The sequence below is a fragment of the Rhinolophus hipposideros genome (assembly GCF_964194185.1).
Source record: "Rhinolophus hipposideros genome assembly, chromosome: 12".
Taxonomy (NCBI): Eukaryota; Metazoa; Chordata; class Mammalia; order Chiroptera; family Rhinolophidae; genus Rhinolophus; species Rhinolophus hipposideros.
Genome location: NC_138058.1, coordinates 71,942,764 through 71,970,451, shown reverse-complemented (window position 1 = coordinate 71,970,451; position 27,688 = coordinate 71,942,764). Strand labels below are relative to the sequence as shown.

The window sequence follows — 27,688 nt, the reverse complement described above, 5'->3', positions numbered from 1 at the left end:
CACAAAATACTTTTTTTGTTGTTGTTTAAGATTTTATTGGGGAAGAGGACCAGGACTTTATTGGGAACAGTGAGTACTTCCAGGACTTTTTTCCAAGTCAAGTTGTTGTCCCCTCAGTCTTAGTTGTGGAGGGCGCAGCTCAGCTCTAGGTTCAGTTGCCGTTGCTAGTTGCAGGAGGCGCAGCCCACCATCCCCTGCAGGAGTCGAACCGGCAACCTTGTGGTTGAGAGGATACGCTCCAACCAACTGAGCCATCTGGGAGCTGAGCAGCAGCCCAGCTCAAGGTGCCGTGTTCAATCTTAGTTGCAGGGGGCGCTGCCCATCATCCCTTGCGGGACTTGAGGAATCAAACTGGCAGTCTTGTGGTTGAGAGCCCACTGGCCCATGTGGGAATCGAACCAGCAGCATTTGGAGTTAGGATCACGGAGCTCCAACCGCCTGAGCCACCAGGCTGGCCCCGAAATACTTTTCACAGTAATAATTTACTTTGACTTTTCTTTTCTTCCACCCCCCCAGTTTTTAAGCCATTGTTTTCTCAGTCTAGTTGTAGGGCACAGCTCCCTGGCCCATGCTGGTGTTATGAGCCTTGTTCCCTCCACCCCCCACCCCAGCTGAGGCAGTTGGTCGCCGGTCGTTGGTCGTTGGTTGGTTGCTCACAGCAGCTCATGGCAGCTCTCGTCAGCTACCGGCCACTCAGACCGATGGCCAGCCACTGCCGGCCACACACTGGCTGCCTGCCAGCGCAGCCCACAGCAGCTCACACCGAGCTCGGCTAGGCACGGCAGCCCAGCTCCAGGGAGAGCCGTTATTCACAGTCTTAGCTGTGAAGGGCACAGCTCACTGGCCCATGTGGGAATCAAACCGGCGACCTCGGTGTTAGGAGCATGCTCCAACCACCTGAGCCACCGGGCTGCCCTGACTATTTTTAAGTTATTCTTGATAAAGGAGACGGGGGTAAAATAGGTGAGAAGTTTGTTATAGAGATGTTGGTACAAAGTATAAGTATAAAAAATAATACAAGATTATGCTTTGGTAACAATAACTATTGTACTTTGCCTTTTTCACTTATATCTTGGAGAACTTTTTTAAGTAAACTTTTTATTTTGGAAAAATTTTAGAGTTACAGAAAAGTTGCAAAAATACAAAAAATTACAAAGAACACCTGTATATATCCTTTGCCCAGATTCAGTTATCGTTAACATTTCATCCCATTTGTGCTATCCTCTCTATGTATGTGTGTATGTATGTGTGTATGTATGTATGTATGTATGTATCTGTATCTATGTATGAAATTCTATTTCTAAATCATTGAAGGTAAGTTACCTCTATCATTACCCCTAAATATTTCTGTATTTATTTTCTAAGAATAGGGATATTTTCTTGTATAATTGCAATTTACTTATTAACTTACTACTTTTCTAAGAGCTACACAATGTAGATAGGCCACAATTTACTTAACTAGTTCTCTATTGATGGAGTTTTGTGTTTGGGGATAAAAGGTAAAGAAGGCAGCTAGGTAATATAAACACATAGCAAACGAAACTAGAAACAATCTAAATGTCTGTCTACAGGAAAATGGATAAGGTGTGACCTAGTCAGACAATGAATAGTATATTAAACAATTATGAAAATGAATGAGCTACAATCACAAGCCATGTGAATGAATCTAAGAAACAATCTATTACATGTAAAAGGTGAGACTCAGAAAGTTATACAGTATGATACCATTTTTCTTAAGCTCAAAAGAATCTAAAATGAAGATATTTAGGTATATTAATGTGCGTGATAAAAGTATGTTTAAAAATGCGAGTTCGTGATAAGCACAATGCAGAATACTGATTACTTCTGGAGGGGGGGTAGAGGGTGGGATAGGGATGGAGAGAGCGCTGCTGGCCTCAGTGGTGTGATGTTCCAGTTCTTCAGTCAGGTAGTAGATTCATGGGTATTCATTTTATTATGAATTCATTATTCATTCATTTATATGCTTTGTAGCTTGCAGATATATCACATATTTTTTGTATTTTTCAAGATTTTAAAGGCAGTTAGAGGATGCTCTCTAAAAAGAATTTCTGGAACAAAGGAGCAAAAGGCAATATGTAATACATGGGCTTATTTGTATGTGTCTTGCATCCCCAATTATTCTTTGAGAGTAGGGACCATATTTAATGCTTCTATTTTATTATCCGTAAGACCTAGTGCAATTCTGTATACATGGTAAGGACTCAGTCTGTGTTTATTGATTAAATGATTTGAAAAAGCTGAAAAAAAGAATAAGTTTAAATACTTTATTTTCAGATCTCAAATTGATCTGTTGGGGAGTATTTTCCACCTAAGTAGGAAACTTCCAGACTGCTTTTGGTGTATTTGTTACATAATATATTAGGAGGCCATTAAGTAGTGGCATTTGATGGAAAAACTAAAAAAGCATTCTATTAATATTTTAGTGGTAAATATGTAAGGGTTATAATTTCTGCTTATAAGCAAGGTTATTTAAAAATGCAAATTATGGGTGTGTTGGTATCACTCATGAAAACCAGTATGAGATAAATAATCTTATCAGTTCATTTGTAGTCTTTACCAATATACTGAACCCGGTAACGAATTACTTCGGTCAGAAAATGTCTGTGTGAGGTTACATTGACGGCACTTCTTTTAGGAGAATCATACCTCGTACTGTGTTGCCCGGAAAATAAGACCTAGCTGGACCATAAGCTCTAATGCGTCTTTTGGAGCAAAAATTAATATAAGACCCGGTATTATATTATATTTATCACATCACATCATAATCACAATCACATCACACCCGGTCTTATGTTACATAAGATTGGGTCTTATTCTTGTATTAATTTTTGCTCCAAAAGACACATTAGAGCTGATGGTCTGGCTAGGTCTTATTTTGGGGGAAACATGGTATTTGCTAAGCGAAATCAATGATTTCATGTGGATTATCTGTGATGTAATTTGATCCTGGGCCGATACCCTCCCCAGTACCCAGCATGCTCAGCCCAGGTCTCCCCTTACTTCTACTTCCCAGAAGAGAATGGGAAGCAGGTTGTATGCTAGCCTAAAGAAAACCGAGTAACGACACAGGTGAATCTGCTGCAAGAATCACATAACCCTTCCAAAATCAAATAGAAATTATTTTGGGATTATCTACTTACCCTTCTGGACACCAGCTTTTAAGCTTCTTTAGAACAGACATGTGAAATTTGAACATAGCTATGCAACAGTCAGCAGAAGGATGACTCCAATAGGTTTTTCCTTGCTCCGATCCTGGGGCCAAAACAAATTACTGTCTCCTGTTCAGTTGGCAAATCTTCATTGGTCATCAGTTCATACATTTTTATTTATTCATAAGATTTGTCTGTCTGTGCAAGTCGACAGCATTTCTAAAATGGTCTCACCCCCAGGACCAAGACTATAGTTCACATAAGGCAATGTATTTACCATAGACTTCCAGTTGACTAGCCTATGAACATGAAAAAGTATTTTTTGTTACTACTGGTAGATTCACAACCATTAAGATAATTCCAGCAGGCTGAAATGAGAGGTGAACTGTTTTGTGAATCATAATACATGTGGGATTCATTTTAACCTTCTTCCGTAAGTATATTATAGTGCTTTGTCATTACTTCTGACATTACTTTTATTTCTTATTAATTGTCCTTTGTAATAGAAAGTCTCGTTTTAAGTTTGGATTAACAGGTGCATATAGCATTAGCTTTTTCTCAGCTGAATCTTTGCTTCAAAACAACAATAAGGATAAGGGTGAGGCACTGTGCTCTTGTTTTAAATAGCTAAGCAGGAAGTTCACCTCTGACAGGGTATTATAATCAGGTTTATCACAAGAGTCTGCTGTTGTGTAACAGAAACTCTAGCTTGTCCTTACCTGTCTTAAGGCATTGCTTCATGAAGGAAAATAAACTCACTGAAATATTTGTGAAATTCAATAAAATGCTTTCCCAAGCACTCTGTTTTTAATGCATGCTAGGACAATTTCTTATAGCTTTGTAGTCTTTTACAAAACCTATGAACCTTGTGATTTTTTACTATTGTAATTAAATGAATCTGTGTCACTCAAGAAGCTCTGTGTGTCCTATTTACTATACCTCTTAGACACATCTCCACCATGTCTAGTAATAATCTGCATTCCCCCCACTTGTCCCCTCCTTTTTCAAGAAAAAGGGGGAAGGTTGGGATGTCTTCAGGTGACTGTTGATTTAATTGACAGGCAGCTTTTCTTCATTGTGTGCTTTCTCTTCGCTCACAGAAGTGCATTCACTCTTCCATAGTATGTTGAAACTTTTAAATGGAAACGGCTTTTCATTAACAAAGGAAGCATTTTCTTCCCTCTTTCCATGTCTTAGCTTTCCCCACTAAGTCTTGGCTTCTTCAGCAGCCGTACCTCCACCAGAAATGACAAAAGGTGCAATTGTTCTAGGAGATGGCGATGGAGATAATGCCGGTGGAGTTTTGTGTGTGTGGGCTGCTGGGGACTGTTTTTCTTCTGTGTTTGGTTTTGTTTTGTTTTTGTTATTCCAGAAAGTTGAGCACACCTTAAAAACAAACTAAGGGGGGAAAAAAACAGCTTTAAAGACCCTTAAACCTTTATCCTAGGTGAACTATTTCTTTCCATTAAGTTGTTCTGTAGTTTTTAAGTAGGCCTCTCTGTCCCAATAAAAACAAATCTGACAAACAAAGCTCACTTAAAACTTAGGGGAATGGTATACAGAATAGAGAGTATTCATGTGGTTTGTTTTCTTTTTCCAAGCACGCCTCCTGTCATTACCCTGCCTTAAGAGCAAAGCTCAGGAAAGGAGACAGGTGTACAAATTTTTAGTATTTCCAACCATCTCCTTTTTCTGAATTGTGATTCCCAATTCTAAGTGGATAGCCTTTTTCTTTTTAAACTTATTTAATTTGAAGATAACCTCCTCCTTTATCTTCCTCTGCGTCTTCTGTTTTATTTTTTAACTCAAGTTTCTGGAGTATGGTGCTGATTCAAAGCGTCATTTACTTCTAGCAAAAATATTTTAGTTCATTTGATAGAATAAACTGAAAATCTGGTCTCTTTTTGGGACACCTTCTCTATCATACATATCATATCATGTCAGTCACTGCTTGAACTGAACTTGGGCCTAGCCACACTTGTCTCTGTCACAGATACAATGTATTCTGCCAGTGGGGCTAGTACTTCAATCTTTTCAGCCTGATTTGCTTGATTTTTATATAGTTTCCACCCACAGACCAATTTCTAAACAGATAATATGTAACACATATTATTCTACCGTGGTCCTTCTCCATGTTTCTAAACACTCTCGAGAATTAGTCATTTCGTCATCCCTCACTAGACTGAACAAGAAAGGATAAAGAGGAAACTGGAAATTCATTCCGAAGCACATTTCCAGTGTTTTGAATGTTGATCAACAACATTCTGATCTTCTCTCTGAATGAGTAAAAAGAAAAGATGTCATGCTGGTTCCGCCAAACCCACTGAGTGGCACTTTGCCACAGTGACTCATTTTGCCTTGCAGCAATCTTACACCCTCTGTGAAACTAGGTCCCTGTTGGTTGAAGGAAGAAAAGACTCCTTCGGAGCTGTTGGTCCCCAAATAAAGGCATTATTGGATCCAGTTTCAACACACTGTGGGTCTTCAAACTTTATTCTAGACTCGTTCACCATCGTACTCTATAGGCCACATGCAGTTCTTGGGATTGTTTGTGCAATAATAATCTGACAGGTTTAAAGTCCACCTGAGGGAAATTAAGGCAAGTGTAATGATAACAGGTGTTCTCAGTTTCTCTCACTCCCACTCCTCCCTTGCAGAATTACGCTGCCAGACAGCATGAATAGAAACCAGCGATGTTTTCTTTTCTTCCTGGCCTCCCACAACATCTGACTATCCCTGGAATTTGTGGGTGCACTTCTGTTTTCAGGCTTGTGGAGCGAGACCGTCTGGGGGCTCTTTGGGCCTGCCAGAAAAATGAGGGTGGGAAGCTGCTGCCTTTTATGTATTCATTCATTCATTCATTCATTCATTCACATAAGAATATCCTGGAGAGCCTGTTTAAACTACAGATTCTTAGACCCAACATCAGAGATTGATTCAGTAATTCTGGTGTGGGATCTAGGAATATGCATTTTTAACAAGCATCTTGCAGATGATTCTGAGATGGTGCTTAGCAGTAAAACAAGTCTTATCTCTCTACCTCTGTCTGTCTTTCTTTTGTTATTCCATAAAATATTTGAGGTTGAATTAGACTAATTAGCAGATAACCAAAGCCTAGTATAAAACAAATGCTGTCGTACCTCACTAAACAAGCCAAGTTTGCACGGGATTCTGTAGACCTCCTATTCTGCTTACTCCATACGCCTAGTGAAAATGTGGTGCAAATACCTAGCAGCTTCTATGAGACCCTTCCCTTGGATGTGCTCTGTACGTGAATGAGTTTTCTAAAATTCGAAATCAGATTGTTCTAATACAGTCATTAAATGTTTACTGGAATTATTATGTAATAGTCATCTATGTTTTAGAATCTTGTCAAAATTAGAGCCCAACCCCCTGGGCAAGGACAATGGGACAGAAGCAAAAATGTTTCACTGGGGTCTTATTCTTTAAAACAATATATGTGACAGTGCTCTCTGCCTTCTGCCAAAGGTTAGCCTTTGCTGAGCTGGTGGTACAGTTGGAATGGGAGCAGCTGCATAGGACGGTTAGTCCATAGCCAAGCTGTGTAGTGACAATTGGGCCATCACTTCAAGTGATGATGGAGGCAGAAGGTAGCGTTCTGATCCTTTTGATAACACTCCTGGACAGAAATGGCAGGTGGTGGTAACGTCCAGTTATCACTCGTACCTCATTTGAGTTACTAAGAAGGTCTCTTTCAGTCTTGTGCTAGAACCATTACGTGGTAATCAAGCATTGTCTCTGGACAGAGAGGCCCTGAGCGGGGGATTTGGCAGGTATTGTATTTTCTTTTTGCTCGGTATCTTGGTATTACATATTTAATTGTTATAGTTTAATCATTTCACCCCCCCTCCCAAATGTATGTTTCTAGTGCTAAGATATTTTACATAAAGATGGGTGTTAGCAAGTGGTATAGATTTTGAATGTTTGTAGATTTTTATGTATGTTGACTTTTTAAAATCTTCAGTTTTATTATTACATCTAATTGTGATGTCTCTAATATGTTGGTTTTTTCCCTTTAGATGTTATTTTAGATTCCTTCTTTATTCTTTCTTAAAATCATAGTAAAATATACAAACCATAAAATTTCCCACTTAAACCATTTTTACGTATACAGTTCAGTGTAATTAAGTGCATTCACATTGTACAGCCATCACCATCATCCATCTCCAGACCTTTTTCATCTTCCCAACCTGACACTCCACCCATTCAACACTAACTCCACGTTGCCCTGTCTCCCAGCTCCTGACGTCCACCATCCTGCCTTCTGTCGCTGTGAGTTCGTGCTAGGGCCTCATACAAGTGGAGTCGACAGTGTTTGTCCTTTTGTGTCTGGCGTATTTCATGTAGATTAATGTCTTTAAAGTTTATCCATGTTTGTAGCATGTGTCAGAACTTCAGTCCTTTTTAAGGCTGACTAATATTCTCCTGTGTGGCTAGACCATTTGTTTATCCATTACTCATGGACATTGGGGTTGTTTCCACCTTTGGGCTATTGTGAATATTACTGCTATGAACATGGGTGTACAAGTATCTGTTTGGGTCCCTGCTTTCAATTCTTTTGGGCATGTACCCAGAAGTGCAATTGCTGGATCATATGGTGATTCTGTTTAAATTTTTAAACCACTGTAATATGTTATTGAATTCTTTTTTCTTATTATGAAAATAATATGTTCAGAATGATTAAAAAGAATGTAGAAAATAATGAAATGTATAAAGAAGTAAAAATCATCTGTAATCCAGTTTCTCATGGATGCCATTAACATTGGGTATTTTTGATTGTCTTATATAATGTGCATAAACACACTTGCAAACTTAGGATTGAAGAATATATACAAATCTTTAAAATATTTAGAAACAAATTTTTTAAATATTTAGAAACAAAATAAATGCAAAATATTTTCAGTATTGTACTGTGAATATTTTCCTAAGTCATGGAACAGCTATGGAAATACTTTTTAATAGCTGTGTCATAGGAATACATGTAATATATATCTAACAGCTATCCAATAATAAAGGATTCATAAAGGAGAATATTTTCCAGTCACTCAAATGATGTTTTCAAAGGCTATCTCATGACAGAAAATGCTCACAAAATGTTAGGTGAAAATGCAAAACTATATATGCCTAATTTTAGGCAAAACTATATATGCCTAATTTTCAACTTTTACAAAGGTTCTCAGGTAGACAGGAGCTTAGCCTAAGAGCAGTGTAAACTATTAAAGAGATTTAGTAGGAGAGTGACATATCAGATTTGTACTTTAAAACATCACTCTTGATAATGGTTTCAAAGAGTCAAAAGCAGATATAGGGGTAGCGGTTAGGAGGCCTGGGTGTGGTAGGTTAGATTAGGGTAGTAGCAGCGGAAGTGATGAGAAATAGCAGCAATCACAGCCCAGCTTTGAGGTGGACTCAGCTGTGTGTAGAATTGAATGGATGTGGAGTGTGAGAAAAGGGAGCTTTCAGGGATGATTGCCAAGTGCTTGTTTTCTCTGACTGGGTAAGGAACGCCGATGGAGGGATACAATTTGGGGGTGTGGAAGATGAAGAATTCAATTTGGAATATGTAAGTTTGACATAGTGGAGAGATATCTAAGCAGCGGTGTCAAAGAGGCTGTTGGATTTAAATCCCAATGTTATAAATATGGATGTGCCCCTAATGGCTGAGAGGAAAGTCCACCAAGACCCTAAAGTAACTTTCTCTAAGTTGAGAGCAATTTTTTTTTAAAGATTTTATTGGGAAAGGGACAGGACTTTATTGGGGAACAGGGGGCGCAGCCCACCATCCCTTGCGGGAGTCGAACTGGCAACCTTGTGGTTGAGAGGACACATTCCAACCAACCAAGTCATCCAGCCGCCCAGGAGCTCAGCAGCAACTCAGCTGCAACTCGTTGTCTTCATTCTGGTTGCGGAGGGCACAGCTCACTGGCCCATGTGGGAATTAACCCGCAACCCCGGTGTTCAGAGCTCACGCTCTAAGCAACTGAGCCATCCGTCCGTCCCCTGAACAATTTTTGTTGTCTTTATTATAGATTTTCTGTTTCATAAATTTTTATAATGATCATGTATTAGTTTTTAATCAGATTAAATGTTGCTAAACAGTGCGTCATGATGTTCATCATGGCCTTATTTATATATGTATGAAAACTAGAAACAACTAAATGCATAGCAATCATTCTACAGTTTAATAAGTGGAATGATTATTAAAAACCTACCCAGCTTTTAAAAAGTTTTCAGTGTCATTCAAAAAGTCTAAAAAAAAAAAAGTCTATTTAAAAATAAGTGAAATTTATTTTTAAAGTCAGAGCTACCAAACTGAATTGAAACTATGAGAATCTGGAATCAATTGTAAACTATAATATAAATATGTAGATTCGCATAGTAATTATTTCATCCTCAGTTCATTGTGAGAGAATGGTGGCCTATTTGTCTATTACACTAAAGCTGATACTGTACCAGCTTTTAGTGTAGACATTTAAAAAATATATTAAATCACATTAGCCTACTAGATTCCTATTCATTAATGACCTTACAATTACTTGTCATGAACTTATCTATTAAATTGGTTTTTGAAATGATTATTTTTCTAAGGGCAACTGTCACTGCTCTATGTAGTGTTTGTTTTGTTTACAGATAAAAGCACTTAATTGTATCCCCTACCTGCATTATTGAAAAGTATTAGAGTTGCCATAAATCTTGTCAGTAATATTAAAATTGTCTTAAATTGAAAAGATGCTTCAAATTCTGTGCAAAATGAAGCAGAGGTCTAAGTGAATGAATTTTGTAAAGAAAAAAAGAAGACCCCTTTCTCCCAAAGATCACTGAGTATTTGTTTTCCTTTTGTCTCTTTTAAATTCACAAAAGAGAATACAATTAATAGTATTTCACCCTACAAGTAGAATTGTTGTATATCAACATTAAAAAAAGACCTAAAAAGATATATTGCTGCTTTGGATTGACAGAAATTTACTTTGTATTTTTCAGCTACAGATAATCATATATTAATAATACAGCATAAACTGAAGGCTTTTTTCCCCTAATAAAACTCAGTGTTTAGATGCTGAAATAGTTGTATCAAAATAAATATGCAAAGATTGTAGCTTCAGGCAAAGTCAAATCAAGCATAGTTATAAAATCTGGAAATTAATAGTATGATAGTTTTCTAATAAGCATACCCCTGTACCATTATAAAGTATTCCCTTATGCTTAAAATTATACATGAGCTGAAGTTAACAAAGTAAAATTTAACAGAAATATTCATTCCTTCAGTTGGCTCCCAAATACATGCACACATTTAGAAGATGTTCAAGATAGGACTTAACAGCAATATTTTTTAAACAACTTGAGGGTTTAATTGACTATAAACTCAAATTGGGAAGCAGATTTTCACTTAAAATACGGAAGAACTTTTTAATGATTAGACCCATTAAAAATGGACTAGACTACCCTCAGAGAAGGTTCGAGTCCCTACCACTGGGATTTACGATAAGGGCCAGACATCTGCCTGCTGGGGATCTTGTAAAGTTGGACCATATACGTCTAAATGTCTTTCTAACTCTGAATTCACCAGTTAGATTATTTCTCTTACAAAGGGAGTATGTGAAGTGGTCTGTTACACAAAATGGTTTACATAACTGTCGTTCTTTCTGTTTCGGTATTCTATCTTTAACTTTTTAAAAACTTTTTGAGATAAACTAGACATACAGAAAAGTGAACATATCACAAATGTCCATAGCTTGGTGAATTTTCATAGGCTGAAAAGGCCCCACCACCACTGCCCTCCACTGCCCCGTCTAGAATCCACATAACTTGCACCCCAGAAGCTCTACCCTTTTGGTTACTTCCACTCATTGCCTCCCCTACTCTAAGAGGAATCACTCGTGCCTTCTAACCATTCAGAAGCTTGCTGCTGAGTTGCTGAGTTTTGTTCTTTATATACATGGAATCATTCTCTTTTGCATCTGGCTTCTGTCTTTTAACATTGTGTTTTGGAGATTCCTTTGTAGAATTGTTGCATGTAGAGCGTTCATTTCTTTGCTGTATATATTCCATTGTGAGACTGTATCAAAATGTACTTGTCTATTCTATCATTGACGGCATTTGGGTAGTTTCCAGTTTGGGGCTTTTACAAGTAGTGTTGTTATGAACGTTCTAGTACATGTCTTTCATGGACATGCCCGCACGTTTCCCCTGGGTATGTGTAGCTTGGAGTAGAATCGCTTTGTCACAACGTGCACATGCTCAAATTTTACAAATACTGCCAAAGAGGTTTCCAAAATGTTTGTATTCAGGCCTAGTTTGAACAGGGTCCTATCATATTAGAAATGTTAGTTTTTCTGAAATCCCATAGCTTTATTTTTTTTTCAATTTTACTGTAATACTTGATAACTTCCTATCTTGTACTAAGGTCATTTTTGCACACCTATCTCCCCTTTAGATTATGAAGTCCTTGACGGGATTGTTTCATTCATCTTTATATTTTCCAAAGTATCTCGCATAAAATAGACTCTAAATTTAATGTTTTTATTAAATGGGGAAAAAGTATATGTAGTATTAATATCACAAATGTTTATAAATTGTAAAAATATAAGTAGCATACCCAGTAAACTACAGGAGTGAACCTTAAAGTAAGCAGAATTTACTAGTATTAGCTCATAGATTTTCTTGAATTCTATAAGAAACTTTCTATAAATTGTGGATTTTAAACTATTAGACTTAAACCCTGGTGTTATCTTCCACATAGAAGCATTTGAATATAATAGCGAGCTAAATTTGTTGGCTGTGAATTTGAAGATTAATGAGAGGGTGCCTGTGTCAGAGGAGTTATGACAACATCGTAACTCCAATTGGGTCAAAGTTTTATCCCTTCACAGAAGAATATGGAATATTCTTCTATGACTGGCAAGAAGTAATGATTTCACTAGATCATGGGTAAGGTCAGTAAGAGTTTTATGAGCCAACATTTATAGAATGTTAGTGGCTCTTAAATTTAGTGTTATTACTAAATTTTGTGTTATTGCTAAGTTAGGATATTAGGGATTCAGGGGGATTTTCTCTTCATGCTTTTTTCCACATCCCCAGTTTTATTCAATGAATACATATTATTTTATAAATCAGAAAAAATATATTTTTTAAAATGTATGTTGCCTAAATCGCTAGCTTGACTATCTCTCTTTTATTTCAGTCTTGGCCTAACTATGAGGATATCCATAAAAAAATGATTGAAGTTGCCACATTTCTAGATTTGCCTCGTTTCCCAGACATAACCGAAGACTGCTATCTGCATCCAAACATCTTGTGTATGAAATACTTGATGGAGGTCAACCTCCCTGGTGAGTGTGTGGTATTGATGAGGAGTTTTTTCCTCCTAGGATCTTAGTGAGCAAATACAACATCCTGTCAAATCCTAGACTAGTAGAGCCAACTGGCAGGGTCCACAGTAACATGCAGCTTTAAGTTCAGAATCCTTTCTTAAAATATTTCAGGCCATTCAGAAGTGAAGAGTTCTCTTTTAGTGTGAGGGATATGCTTGAGAGAACATTTGGTTTTGACAGTAAGTTTGCTGAGTGCAAGTAACAAATGTTTCAGTGTGTATTATCAATGACCTGAGTGCACCCGCGCCCCTACCCCACCCCTGCCCCAAGAAGAAGCACGTCTTCATTTACATGAAGCATGATTATTACATAATAAATTCTAATTTTTAAAAATCCCAGAAACTAATTTATTGTAACATTTTTATTGTTTGGTGACATAATGCTATTTCCAGTCCCTAAAACAAATGGGGACCAAAGTCCAATGGGGTCACAGTGCACTCTTTAAGGCATCGAAACACAGAATATGAAAAGGACCTCATAGACCTTTTTCACAATATACTGAGACACAGGCAGATGGAATCTGCCGATGGAATCCATTCCTGAATTTCTTGCTAAACTAGAAATGTGAGTTTAGAACTTTCATTTTTAAGAGAAAATGCAAACATGGTGTGACTATACTACTGCTTAAGCAGTATCAAAAATGTGATTGAATATGTGTTTACTAGAAAAGAACAATAGATACATGAGAAAAACTGTTTAAAACCATACATATAATGTAATTTTAACTATAAAATAAATATAAGTATGTAGTAATACATATATAAATGTAAATATTAATCTGTAATTTTAAAATGTTTTGTAAAGGAACATAAATCATTTAAACTTTTCAAACATATTATCTATTAAGCTTAAGAATATATGTCTCTTGTTGAGATTTTAGAAGTCACTATTTGATAAAGATTCCAGAATTTGGAAAGTCTGATTTCTGTGTTTTTGACATGTTGGATAGATCAGAATTACTGTTTTGGAGTTTGCTTTTTTGATTTACTTTTTTGATTGTTCTTTGAAAATATGAAAAGTTTCTGTGTTCTCTCCTGTACTCCAGAATCTTGAATTTACAAAGGGAATACTAGGTGTGGAAGAAATAGCAGGCATTACTAAAATATAACCGACATAGCTGGGTTAGGGCAAGCACGGAGCTGACATGGCTGCAGTTGGACAGAGAGAGTGGCAGTGTTTTCTGGCCAGTGTGTGTAGTTTAGCTGTGTGTGTCACTTAACTCTTCCTAAGAGTAACAAGTAGAATTAAACCCATTGTAACATGCAGTTCATCATGTTCATCTAATATTTATTAAGTGCCTTTTTGAAGACAATATTATGAAAAATCAGGGTAGAGAAATTTCACTTCTCATACACTGTTCAATAGAAATAATTTTAAATAGGGAAAAAAATTATACATAAATGTTATTGACCTCCTTATTTATTATACTGAAAAATCAGAAATAACTCAAATATCCGACAGAAAGGTTATGGCTAAGCAAACAGTGGGGTGTGTATTCAGTGAACATTGTACAGCTTTTAAAATCATGTTTGTTGGAAATGTAATGGCTCGATGAGATGTCAGAGGGATAGTGGATGGGGGGAGGGGGTCCACACAGTGTGAGGGATATAAATGATAAACGTCTAAGTATTACTTTGTCTTGTGCACCTGAAACTAATAATAAAAATAAAAATAATTGGGGGGAGAATTATAAATCAGAAAAAAAAATCATGTTTGTGAGGAGTTTAGAAAAGCATGGAAAATGTGTATGTTACAATAAAAAAATGAAATAAGCCAAATTACAAATTATATATAAAATGAAAATATTCATAAAAATATTAGAAATAAATATACCAAAATATTAAAGTGCTATTTTTAAGTTACAGTAATGCATTTTTCCTTTCTTCTACCTTTATGTATCTTATAAATGTCCTATATTGAGTCTGTATTACTTAATAGTGGTGGGAAAACAATAAACAAAATAGCTCTACAAATTCAGATGTGATAGTCCCTGTACTTTAGGATTTAGATTCTAAAATGTGACATTGATGTGCTAACTATCCGTAAGATTCTAAGCAGAGCTCTAGGATATCGCCGTTTTCAGTGTACAAATATACTCTCTGTAGTGCCATCTGTTCTACGGTGCTGTTAGTCTAAAAGAAGAAACCTGTGTATTGGCGCTTTGACAAAGAGAGGTTTAGGCTTCCCAGAAAGCTGGCAGTAGTTTTTAGCATGCTACGGCAGCACATGCCCTCCCCAAACCCTTTGCAACACATGCCCTCCCCAAAGGCTTCACGCATGACCATGTGGGCTCTGGAACTAGGTAGAAAGGTTTCAGCAAGCGTGTCACGCACACACCCTTCCTGAGTGAGCACTGACTCTGATGGCTTTGAATGAGTTCCAAACACATTTTCTAGTATTGTTAGTCATACTGGGGCAGACACGCCTGCTAGAGAGAATTTCTGGCAGCTTTCCCAGTCACATATGTAATTTGTGGGGAACTTCAGCATTTCCAAAGTGCTTCCATATATATATGGCAAGACTCTGTGACACTTAACTGGTAGGTGGCAGAGTGCATACTTACAACCCAGTCTTCACATTCCAAAGCTACTGTTCTTTCCACATTATGCTCTGATTCAGGATCCTGTACTCCTTTGTTTTTCTCTATTGTGCCTGATTCCTTTCTCATAATTTCTTCCATTTGCTTTCTTATTACTCTGTACTTTTGGTGTAAGAGAAGTAGTTCAGGATATTAATTTTAAAAGAAATAAAGGAGATAGTTTTCAAGAAATGTCAATAATAATAAGTCAATTTTTAAAGCAGCAGTGACTATAGCATCTATAACCCGATACAGATAATACATAAAATTTTAGTAAACGTATTTTTAAATTTTTTTTGTCATGGTTTAAGTGTACGTGTTTGAAGGCGAGTCCCAGCTATTATTTTTCTGGTTTCCTCCATCACAGCACGATGTCTTTTACCCAGTAGGCAGTAGGCATTCAGTAAATGCTTGTGGAATTGAGCATAATTGTGCGTCGCCTAATTGTTTTGCACCGAATAATTCAGATGGAATCTGTAGGTTGAAATAATCTTAACAATAATAAGTCCAAATCCTCTATCACCAAATTCTCTGTCGTACAGACCTTTGTGATCTGGCCCTGCCTCCCTCTCCACATTCAACACCGAAGCCTTGTGTGGAACTATCTGCATTTCCCCAAAGCACCATCGCATCTTTGTCTTATCCTGATTACAGGGCATTCTAAGTATTTACATGTTACTAAACCATGAGCTCCTGGAGAAAAGGGCTGTGTCTTTATCTCTGATACCCAGAGCATAGTTGATGCTCAATAAATGTTTTTTGAAAGAATGGGTAAAAGCAAGTGAAACTGTAACTAAGTTATTAGGATCTGATAGACATATAAAAATACTTTGATGCGTATTTTGAATTATCGTTGTTATATATGTTCTATTTCTCTGTGAACAAAGCATTGTTTAATCAGTGGAAATTTTTTACTTAAACGTTTTAGGAAAAAAATTACTTTTGTGTTTTACTCATTCTTCACCATAAACACATAGGTTCCACCAATGATATATAGATTTCTGCAGTTAGAAAGACAAATAAAACAGGGCTGAGTCTACCCTCAAGTTTAAGAGGGAGCAAAGAAGTAAACGCTTACAGTGTGCAGTAGAGGGGTAAATGCCGGAAGAGCTGCTTTAACATTCAGAGGAGGGCTAATCAAAGGTGACTGGTGTCATGCAAGTGTTCTTAGAAGAAATGATCAGTATAGTTGAATTCTGTAAGATGAGTGAGACTCCACCCTACAAAACTTGAGATGAGAAACAGGGAAAAGAAATTGGCTTCCTAGGCAAAGGGACAAAAATAGTTGTGTAAAGCAGAGACGCCAATGAGACTATGGCTTGTGTGGGTAACTGCAGAGATCTATTTGATGGGTTAATGAGAGCAGGGGAATGAGATGATGGGATCACAGCAAAATCAGACAAGAGGAAGGAAGACCAGTTATGAAGATGAAGTAAGGTGCAGCAGTGCAGTGGAGAGGGAAGAGACTGGATGGATTTGAAAGTAGTCAGCATAATAGCTCACATTTATTAAGTGTCCCCTCTATGCCATTCACTGATCTAAACACTTCAGGTATGTTAATTCATTTAATCTTCACAATAACTATGAGATAGGTACTATTGTTATTCCTGCTTTATACAGATGAAAAAAGCGGAGACACAGAGAGGTCATGTAACTTGTCCAAGGTCACGGAGCTAGAAAGTGATGGAGCAGGGATTCCAGTCAGGCAGTTTGGTTCCATAGTAGTCTACTCGTAGCTGCTGTATTGTACACCACATTAGAGGAGGAGAATCAATAGGACATGGTGACTGAATGTGTGGAGGAGACTCAGTTCAATTCACTACACTTTATTATGCTCTTGTAAATAACAGCTATTCTTCTTGAAATTAAAATAGAATATGGTACGTCTTAGATACTTAAAAGTAGTGAGTAAAGCAATTTTTTTAGTAATTTAGAGTTTTCAACATCTATTCACTTAATACTGTCTTATCCTCACCATAACCCATTTTACAAATATAGAAGCTGAGGTTAAGTGACTCTAATCCTGAGTCAAAAGGCTAATGATTGGAAAGCCTAAATATAAGCCCTGGGTGTCCTGGTTGTAAGCCCCACATTATTCAGACTACATCGTAGATGGAAGTCTATGCTGAGCATGGAATTCCTTTGGGAAAGCAGTGCATGCAGTTAAACACATACTGAGGCTTCCAGGTACGTGCTGGCCAGGTGTCAGCCAGCCAGGAAGTGCACATTCCTGCAGAAGCTCTTGGTCTCACAGGGGACTTAGTTTCAGGGAAGTGCTAATTGCTATAGAAACACAGACAAGAGATGTGTATGAAACAATAGAAAACTGATGTGTGCCTGGTGTATTAGGTACCAAGATGGGTCCTATAAATAGTAGATATTTTAGGAAGTCAAAATAGGAAAAGATATGCCTCGTCAGGATCCTACCATTAGTTTTTCTATACAGATATCTTTTTTTTTTTTTTTTTTGGTTTATTTTATTCACAAAATGTGTGTCTCCAAGTTCTAGCATAGTACCATGTTTTATGATAAAGCTTATTTTATGGAGATATACATTAGTATGGTCTAGTTAGCCAAAGAATTTAACTCACATTTTACTGGTTTTATCTTCAACAGATGAAATGCACGGTTTCACCTGCCAAGTGGTAAAAATGGCTGGAATAGGAGAAGTGGATTTTCTGACATTTGATCCAATAGCTAAAATGGCCAAAACTGTTAAATATGATGTACAAGCCATAGCTGTCATTGTAATAGTATTGAAACTGCTCTTTTTATTGGATGACAATTTAGAATGGTAAGTGTATGCCACTTGTATAAGGGAAAAATTATATTGTTTTTACCTAAGTATTCAGAGGGAGGGACTCCATACTTATCGTAGTGAAAATAAGAGACTCTCAGCTGTTACAGAACATTGGCTAGTAGCAACAATTGCTTCTTACTTAATATTTTAACTCAGGTAGTTGCCAGAGATTTCATTCTACCTTAGTAAGTTGTTGATGTTTTATTTCTATTTTTTAGGTAGGTACACGTTTCTCATTGTTCCACTGATTCCCAAGTTTTAAATCATCATACACAAATCCTAAGGAATTGTTTGGCACTTCATCTATATGCCTTTAGGCTCCTGGCACTGTGTCTCAAAGATTCTTTTGGAAAGTAGTCTTAAAATGTTACCCGTCCCAAGTGCCAAAAATTTTGAGTGGCAGTTTTGCAGTGTCTTCCTCCCCGTTTCAGGGATTGCTTCTCCATTCAAGTTGGCATCAATTTCAAGTACTGTTATATACTTTCAGAAGATTTCAGAATTTCACTGTCTTCAATAAGTGATCTCTAAATAAATTGACTTGTTTATTGGTATGTCTAGGTCTTTGTCTATGATTGCTGAGAAGTATAATGAAGAGAACAAAGAAGGTACTTAACTTTTTTATCAATCAAATTCAAAGCATAAATAATGGATTAAAAAGACACAATAAACGTATGAAAGAAACTGAAAATATGCATGTACACATATACATATACATGGATACAAATTTTACCTTGTACCAGGATTATTTTTTCATGTAGTTATCTAATTACATCTCTATAGTTACTAAAAAATTTCATTGACTTCCTACTGTGTGTAAAGTCCACCTTGCTTTTTTATTCCCAGCGTCTACTCACTAGCCATAGTAGACCATGAACTTGAGGACCATTTTGTCACTGTGCCATCTATTGTAATGCCATCAACCTTTTTTCACACTGGTTCTTCTACTTGAGATGCTCTTTCCTTCTTATCCCCCAACTCCTTTAATCCCTGGAAAATACATCCTCATTCTTCAAGATAACAACATAAATACCCTCCCCTACCTTCTCTCACAGCCACTCCCCACCTCACCATTTTCCACATCAAAACTAATCACTCCTGCCACAGCGACTACTGTCCAAACTTCTGTTAGATGTTTAGCACAGTGTATTACAACTAGTTGACTAATATGTCTGTCCCTATTGGATTGTCAATATTTGTAAAGTGCTTAGAAGATTATTTGGCATATAATGAGTACTACATAAATGATAGACAGGTAGATTGTAAGCTTCTAGAGGAAGGGATCATATCTTTCTTTATTTTTTCCTAATGTGTCTTTAGTGCCTAACATAATGACTAGCCTAAAAGCAACTCAGTAACATTTGATAAATACATGAATTCTTAAATTCAATTCTGGTCTCTTAATGTTCTCACTTGGATTTAAGTTCATTGTCCTTTTTTCAAATTTCAGCTTTGTTGAGGAGTAGCTGACATGTAAAATTGTAAGATATTTAAAAGTATACATTGTGGTGATTTCATGTATGTATACATTGTAAAAAAAGGATTCCTCCTATTCAGTTAATTAACACATCCATTACATTACATATTTTTTTGGTGAAAACATTTAAGTTTAACTCTCTTAGCAAATCTCAGTTATACAATATGATGTTATCAACTATAGTCACCATGTTTTACATGAGATTCCCCAGACCTTATTCATCATGTAGCTGAATGTTTATACACTTTTACCTACCTCTCCCTCTTTCCCCACCCCAGCCCCTGGCAACCACGTTTCTACTCTATTCTTGTACGAGTTTGACTTTTTGTTTTCTTCCACACATTTGTTCATCGGTTTTAGGAGCTTAGATTTAATGGTAGCAGTTTGTATGTTCTTTCCAGAACATGTGCAGAATCCTTTCTTCTGCACATTGCTTCACGTTGGCTCCTCTATGGAGTAAAAGGTTGAACAAGATGTCTTCTAATATCCTTTCTCATGCTCAAGGATCACCTTAGACTGTGTAGATATTTAAGAGTCAATAGAGCACTTTGACACATTGTCTCCCCTAATCCTCAAAATAAATCTACGCTGCCAGCGACACAGGGAATTGCTGTTCCCTGCTGCCCACTGTCCCCACCTCCCCCATCCTCCATGAGGGGCTGTCCACCTCACTTAAAGTCCAAGGACCTTGTGTTTAATTGATCGTTATAATTTTCCTCTATCCTTAGAGGTCGGTGGTCATTTCCTTACCTCTGTGGCTGTATCCCTATAAGGCTCTATTAGTTTAAGTGATTATTTTGGCCAGTTGAAAAGATTTTTAACTGGACATTAAGAGAGACTGTCTTCGTTGGAGAATATGTAAAAAATTAGGCTTTCACTCAGCCATCTTCCTCCTATCAGCATTCCTTTCTTCTAACTCCCTCACTCTATAATATTCTGTTTTACCTTTCTTTTCTTCCTTTTTTATTCTTCCCACCCCCCATAAAGAGTGAATAAAAGAGTGAGGAGTGACCCTATTTAATTACATTCAATGCTGTTATCTCTCAAACCTTGACATCTTGAACATACACTTACACCAGCTGTCCAATGCAGTCTACTTTCTTACCCCTAGAAGCTTTGGATTTGGATTAGTAATAGAAAGAACAAGAATAGGAATTGAAATGGAGGAATAAGAGATGAAACTGGGTCTGGATTCAGCTACTATAGTGCCATTTCACACATCTATTAATCATTTGTTCCTTAATTCATGAATTCTCAAACATATTGAAGCATATGTGCCAGGTACTGTGCTGGGTGTTGGATTGGGAGGAAGAGGCCTTATTGTGTAGTGACAAACAAAATGTGTCTTCTGTTCTCAAGGAGGTAGTGGTCACATCTAGGAGAAATAGACATATAACAAGATGATTTCAGGATAACCTAGTTTATGGCCGTGCTATTGGTAGAAACTTAGAGGAAGGAGAGACTGATTGCTCAGGAGTCATGTTAGAGTACTGAGACTGACTCCATCCATAATTTCCGAGGGCTATTATATAAATATTTAGTTATGTCTATGAATGAAGATTCAGATGAACAGTGCAAATTATTATATGTGACTTATTTGGTTAATAATTGTGGATTTCATTTTTTTCAGATAAGCCATGGTTTGATTTCAGAAAATGGTATCAAGTTATGAAGAAATCTTTTGATGATAAGAAACAAAAATGGGAGGAAGCCAGGGCAAAGTATGTTATTTCTTTTAGTTTTAGGTTCACCTACTTTATTTTCAAGTCTGTTACTTTACATTTCAAAGCTGAAGTTTCATCAGTATAGACTCATCAGCACTGTGACATTTTTCCTAGAAATATTAGCCCCATATTCTAATTAACTTTATTCTTTAATTGGAATGTTGTCCCAAAATAAAGATCCCTATAAAAATCAAAACAAAGGAAAGCAGAAAGAGAGTGTATTTGATTCAGCCTCACTGTTTGACTTTGAACTTTCTTTCTGATGTAGGTCCATTGTTGTAGAGAGGAAAGATTCAGTGCTGGGTTTGAATCCTGATTGTATTACTGAGCTCTGTGATCATGAGCAAGCTATTGAACCTCTCAGCCTCAATGCACTGAAATTTAGTTTGCTCAGAAATTTTCCGAGATACTATATCTTATATAATATATACTGCGTTTCTGTTGGTCTCTGATTTGCAGTTTCATATGTATTTTTAGAACTTTGCGTCTCTATGACAGTTTGAAGCAAAAGTTAATATCTCTGTTTTTTATGTAAATTTACAATAATACTCATTTGATCAAATAATTTATATCCTTTGAGAAAAACCAAGGTTCCTCAAAGTAGTTAAATGATTATTCATTCGGTTCTAGTTTCCTCATAAATATCAATAATAATGCCTGCTTTATGCTCTACAAACTAAATTTCTATTTTCAGAGATAGAACTAGATTATTTTTCTCTAAATTTAAGAGAACTTTGAAATAGAGAAACAGACTTATAGGGATGAATAAAGCACTATGGGGAAGAGGGTCCTTGCCAGAAAGGGGAGAGAAATGACAGTTTCTCACTATTCATGCTTGATGCACAGTGAGGAAGGGAGGTGAACTTACTCTGACAGCCCATGGATACCTAGGAAACTGGGTTCTTCCTCTTCCTTGTTGGAGAAGAAATGTTTCTTTAGTCATTGGGTCTCCATGGGTGACACAGACCCTGGGAGGAGATTGTCCAGGGGATTTATTACCAAGATCTCACTTCATAGAGTAGATGCTTTGGGGTAAGTGGAGTCACATGTAAATCACTACAGACTAGTGTTTGGGTACAAAACCCCTGTGCATGCTGGTTACTTGTCTGTTTCAGCCTATCCAACCCCCACTGTTGACATAAATTTCTAATTTTTCTTTATTCTTCTGGATATCATGTTCCATATTGTCAGATGAAAGTTATTAAAGCATAAAAGAAAATGATAAATTGGATTTCATCAGAAGAAAGAACTACTGCTCTTCCAAGGACACTTGTAAGAGAATGGGAAGCCACAAGCTGGGTGACAATATGTGCAAATCACATACCTGATAAAAGATTTATATCTATATAAAGAATTCTTTTTATATAAAGATTTATATGAAGAATTCTCAGACAATAAGAAAACAACCCAGATTTTTAAATGGACAAAAGATTCAACTAAATACTTCACCAAACGTGTACAGATGGCACATGAAATGATTCTCAACATTCTTAGTAGGGAAGTGCAAATTAAAACCATGATGAGATATCATTACACACCAATTCGAATGACCAAAAAACAAAACAAACAAAATACTGACTGTGCCAAATGTGAGAATGCAAAATAGTGCAGCCAGTTTGGAAAGTTTGGCTGTTTCTCATAAAGTTAAACATACACTTATTATACTGCCCAGTAATTTTCACTTCTAAATATTTACCCAAATGAAATGAAAGTAAGTTCACACAAAACATATATACGGATGTTTATAGTGACTTAATTCATAGCGACCCCAAACTGGCAACAACCAAATGCCCTTCAGCTGGTGAACGGATAAAGAAACTGTAGTATACATACCTGAACACTGGAATACATTCAGAAATAAAAAGGAAAAATATAAAAATAAGGGGAAAAAAAAGAAAAAGGAACAAACTTCTGATACATCGAACAATATGTGTGAATTTTAAATGCATTATGCTAAATGAAAGATTCAAAAGATTATATACAGATAAATATGCCATTTATCTGGCATTCTGGAAAAGGCTATATTATAGGGAGAGAAAAGCAGATCAGGGGTTGCCTGAGATTAAAGATCTGGGGGTTTGGAGAAAGGTTGATTATCAAGAGGCCTGAGAGATTTTTGGAGGCATGGAGCTCTTCTATATATTAATCACGGTGGTGATTACACGACAGTACGTGTTTGTAAAAGCTAGCAGAACCATACACTGAACAGGATGAATTTACTGCATGTAAATTACACCTTAATTTTTAACAATGGGAAACAAATCATATAGAGACTGGAGGGAAACATATAGGACTTTGTGGTGTGTCTCTGTTTTTTTGTAGCTTTTGTAGTTTGGGGAAGAGGTAAGCAAAATAAAGTCCTAAAGAAGGAGTCTGAAGAAGGAGTATAAACAGAGTTGTTATTTTAGAGCACTTTCCCCATTTTCTGGGCTTATGACCCCAAAGGAATAATAATGCCTCCTTGTCTATATTATCGTTGACACCTGTGTGGGCATTTGTTATAAATGCATAAGAAATTCTATCTAGATTAGGTATTCACAAGGAATTTTTAGCAGTGGGGTTATCTACATATTGGGATTAGACTGTTTAGGGAACTTCTTTATTATTTGAGATTTTTTTTTACCTTGAGTATGTTGTTACTTTTATTATTTAGGAAAATAAATGACAAAAGAAAGATATTTGAAAGAATCACAAACTCATTTACCATAGGCATAAAATGACAAGCTTTCTGATATATTTTAAATGTGCTGTGGCTCATTAAAATTTAGTTTACACATAATTTTCAGGAAGACCATCATCTATTAAGATCGATTAAATCTCTGTTGCCCCCAGATGATGAGAGAAGTTTCATTTCTATCCTTAACATTTTTAATCATTGTGAGAACTCAAAGTAAAAAGTTAACATCTCTGTTTTATATAAAGTCAAGATTTTACTGATTTTATCAAGTCTTTTTTAAATCCTTGAGAAAAATCTCAATTCTTAAATTGGTTAAAATGATTATTTTGCTAGGAGAATGTTACTAAAATGTTTACTTTTTATATGCATTTTCTTTCCCAACTTTAAAAAAAGAATGGCAAAAAATTACCCATTATCAAATACCATAAAATTTAAGAAAATATTTGAATTTTTGACTTTCTGTTTCTTATCAGCTTTTTTTGTAGAAAACCTACAGATATTTCTTGAATGTCTACTACCCAGACACTCAGTCAAGCACTGGATAATAATTACTTACAACAATGGTGTAGATTTAAAGAACCATTGCTTGCATTATCTTAATTGTACAGAACAACCCTGTGAAAGTAGAAGACAGATTTAGAGATGTTGAATTCATTTGTTCATTTACTCATCCCTTCATTCTTTTTAAAAATATTTGAATGAGTCCTTACCATGTGCCATTCATTGCCAACACTAAGGCCATAGAGAAGGGTGAGACAGCCTCTAGTCTGCCCTTGAGAACCTCCAGAATTTGTCGCAAATGATTCACACAAGGTAATACCACTAGGAAGTGGTAGAGCCGGGGTCCTCTGATTCAGTCCTCTTCCTATTGCCACACTGCCTCTCAAAATAAGAAAGGCCTGGGATCAAGAAGAAGACGGCAGTTGTTATTTTTTTACTATAAATTATGAAAATCCTCCACTTTAGGAAACTCAGAATAAAAATGAGACTAAAAATGAACATTAAGTGTTATCTTTATTTCAGGGCAGCAGTCTGTTTGGCCAAGTTTAGCATGGGCCCCTGGAACTAGAAATAGAACATGTCACTTCCCTTTAGCCTGACTCTAGGCTGGTCATCCCTAACCTGGAAAAACCCCACATGGCTCTTGGTCCTTTCTCTGGAGGAGGCAATGTTATGTATATTTTATAGATTAGTGCAGGATCTCCTTTTTACAGGGGGCCTCCCTGTCTGGCACTCCCTCGGGAAGGATAGGTTAAGTTAGTGCAGGGCCCATTAGTGCTGGAATCTTGATCTCATTCCCACCAAGGATAGGGTTAATTTCCAGGCATTAATGACAGAAGACTCGAACATATTGTTCACTTTGTCTGACTTATCAGAATCACAAGAACCGCTAAATCCTCAGCAAAAGGGCAGTTGGGCAAAAACAAACAGTTGTTTCTTAGGTGGCTTCACTCTATGAGAATAGGCAGCAAGGGAATTTCGTGGTGAGGGAAACCATTTCTACACTTTTTGTATAATCAACAGCTCCTTCAGGATCTCATGGCATCTGGGAGGAGCACATCATTCTGTTGGCTTGTTTTGTCCTTCAGGGCTGCATGCTTACTTAGGACATAAGCTCTGCAGACACATGTCAATTAGTCATTCTAAGCCAGAGCTTTTACACTGAATATCAGGAATTTCAAACATTGCTTCAGAGAACCTTCTCAGAAATGTGTTTAAGTCCATTTCTTCTCCATCTGGCTCCAACTGTCGTTCTACCTTGTACAGGTATGTGTGGAAAAGCGAAAAGCCACTCTACCACTCATCCATTGACAGATCAGTGGTATATAAAAGACGAGGTGAGTTGCATTTTCTCTTATGAATGCCAAGTAGCAACACCACTGTAGAAAAGCTAATTGTCTTGAAAGTGATGCATAATTAATATTTTTCTTCCGTAACAAGTATTCAGTGCACATCCAAAGACACATCACCCGTGAGAAATCTCCACAGGAATCTGTGTCTTTCAGGAACGTGCCGTTATACCAAACAGAGCTTAAGTTCCCACCAAAATATAAAATCCTGTATTTCTGTGACTTTCAGAACACTTTGTTAAGAGCCTTTAGATTGTCTTACTCATTTTTTTAAATTGTAGTAAAATATGCATAACATAAAATTTACCATTTTATCCCTTTTTAAGTAGTTTCCCTCATCCAGTTTGTTTCCCTAATGTTATCCTCTTACATTACCACTGCATTTGTCATCCTAAGAAACCAGCATTGGTACATTACTGTCAAGTAAACTACAGGCTTTACCTGTAATTTAACATTAGTTTTTGTTTTATTCCTTTCCTTTTTTTCCTCCATTTCCAGAAATGGTGGTAAATCTACAAAAACAGTTTAGCACACTGGTTGATTCAACACCAACTGTTGAAAAAAAAAGTCCTTCAAGTTTTCAGTTCAATTGGACTGAAGAAGACACTGATAGAACTTGTTTCCATGGACATAGCCTCCAGGGAATCCTGAAGAAGAAAGGCCAGTCACTGACAACCAAGAATTCCCTCTATTGGCTTAGTACACAGAAGTTCTGTAAAAGGTACGTGATGGTTTTAGAAATCAAAGGATAAAAACATGACAAAACCTCTAGTTGGGCCTGAAGTAGTATTCTTTTCTAATTAAAAAAGTCACATGTAATTTAAAGGAGTTGGCTATAATGAGAGCCAGATAGGTTGTTTGTTGGAAATAGAAATGGTGAGTTTAGAATCAAGAAAATTGGAATTATGCATCGAGTCTCTTTTAAGAGTTTTAGGGATGGAGGTGTTAACCAATCTTGTGATCATCATTTCACAATCTATTCATGCAACCAATTGTTACATTGTACACCTTAAACTTACATGTCATATGTCAATAATATCTCAGTAAAGCTGGGGAAAAGTTTTAGATTATAAAGACTTTTGTCATTGCGGAAAGTCTTTTCTTACTAATCTCATTCCTGTATTGACTTACAAATTGTCTATAAGGCAGTTTCCCACGGTAGTTAAGAGGACGTGCTAATGAATCTGGCTGTTCGTATCCCAGCTCTGCTGCTTGCTCCCTGTGGGCAAGTAACTTACCATCAAAAGACCCTATGGAGCCTACAAGCCCCTGCTATTCTCTGACCTCTCCTGCTAACCTCCTTTTCATGCTCACTGCTCCTGTTCACGCTGGCCTCCTAGCTGTTCCTTCAACTTGCCAAATACGCTCCCCATGCAGGACTTTGCACGTGTTGTATCTTCAGCCTGGAATGCTCTTCCCCTGGATATTCATACAGGCTCACTTCTTTCAGTTTTTTTCCTCAAATTTCCCTTTCTCGGAGAAGCTTTTCTTAACCATCCTGTTTAAAATAGCACCAACCCACCACTCTCACCTCGTCACTCTCTGCCTTGCCTGTTTTCTCCTTATAGCTTTTGTCACTATTAAATATATTATAGTATTATAGATTTATTTTGTGTTTGTCTGCCTTCTGACACTAGAATGTAAGGTCCTTTAGCTGAGACTCTGTCTTATTTAATGAAAAATCTAAGAGGCTAGAACAGAGCCTGGGTGCTCACCAACTATTTGTTGAGAGAATGAATGAATGAATGAATGAATGAATGAATGAATGAATGAATGAAAAGTGGAAGCTGCTCCATAGGGTTTGTATGGTAGTTAAATGAGATATTTGGTGTCTGTCACATAGTAAATGCTCAATAAATCATAACTGTGATCACTATTATTATTTTAAATGAAACTAATTTTCTATTAACAAGTTTCACTTCCTGAGTAGAGTTTCAAGATAATAAGATGAAGATGATAAAATGAAGTTATCTGTGTTAAAATTAACTGCTCAAAAAAGTTTAGCTGAGTCTAGAATGATTAA

The 27,688-nt window shown here is 36.7% G+C and overlaps 1 protein-coding gene across 3 annotated transcripts in view; it reads left to right on the top strand.

Annotated features, from left to right (window-relative positions):
- The window catches only part of TAF1B (TATA-box binding protein associated factor, RNA polymerase I subunit B), a 68,741-nt gene that overhangs the window by 33,469 nt on the left and 7,584 nt on the right, over positions 1-27,688 (top strand). For all 3 annotated transcript variants that reach the window (XM_081069633.1, XM_081069634.1, XM_081069635.1), the window contains 6 exons: positions 12,373-12,520; positions 17,757-17,934; positions 18,499-18,545; positions 21,045-21,135; positions 25,583-25,653; positions 26,164-26,386. In XM_081069633.1, coding sequence (XP_080925759.1) covers positions 12,373-12,520; positions 17,757-17,934; positions 18,499-18,545; positions 21,045-21,135; positions 25,583-25,653; positions 26,164-26,386 — 758 coding nt within the window. The remainder of the gene's footprint in view (positions 1-12,372; positions 12,521-17,756; positions 17,935-18,498; positions 18,546-21,044; positions 21,136-25,582; positions 25,654-26,163; positions 26,387-27,688) is intronic.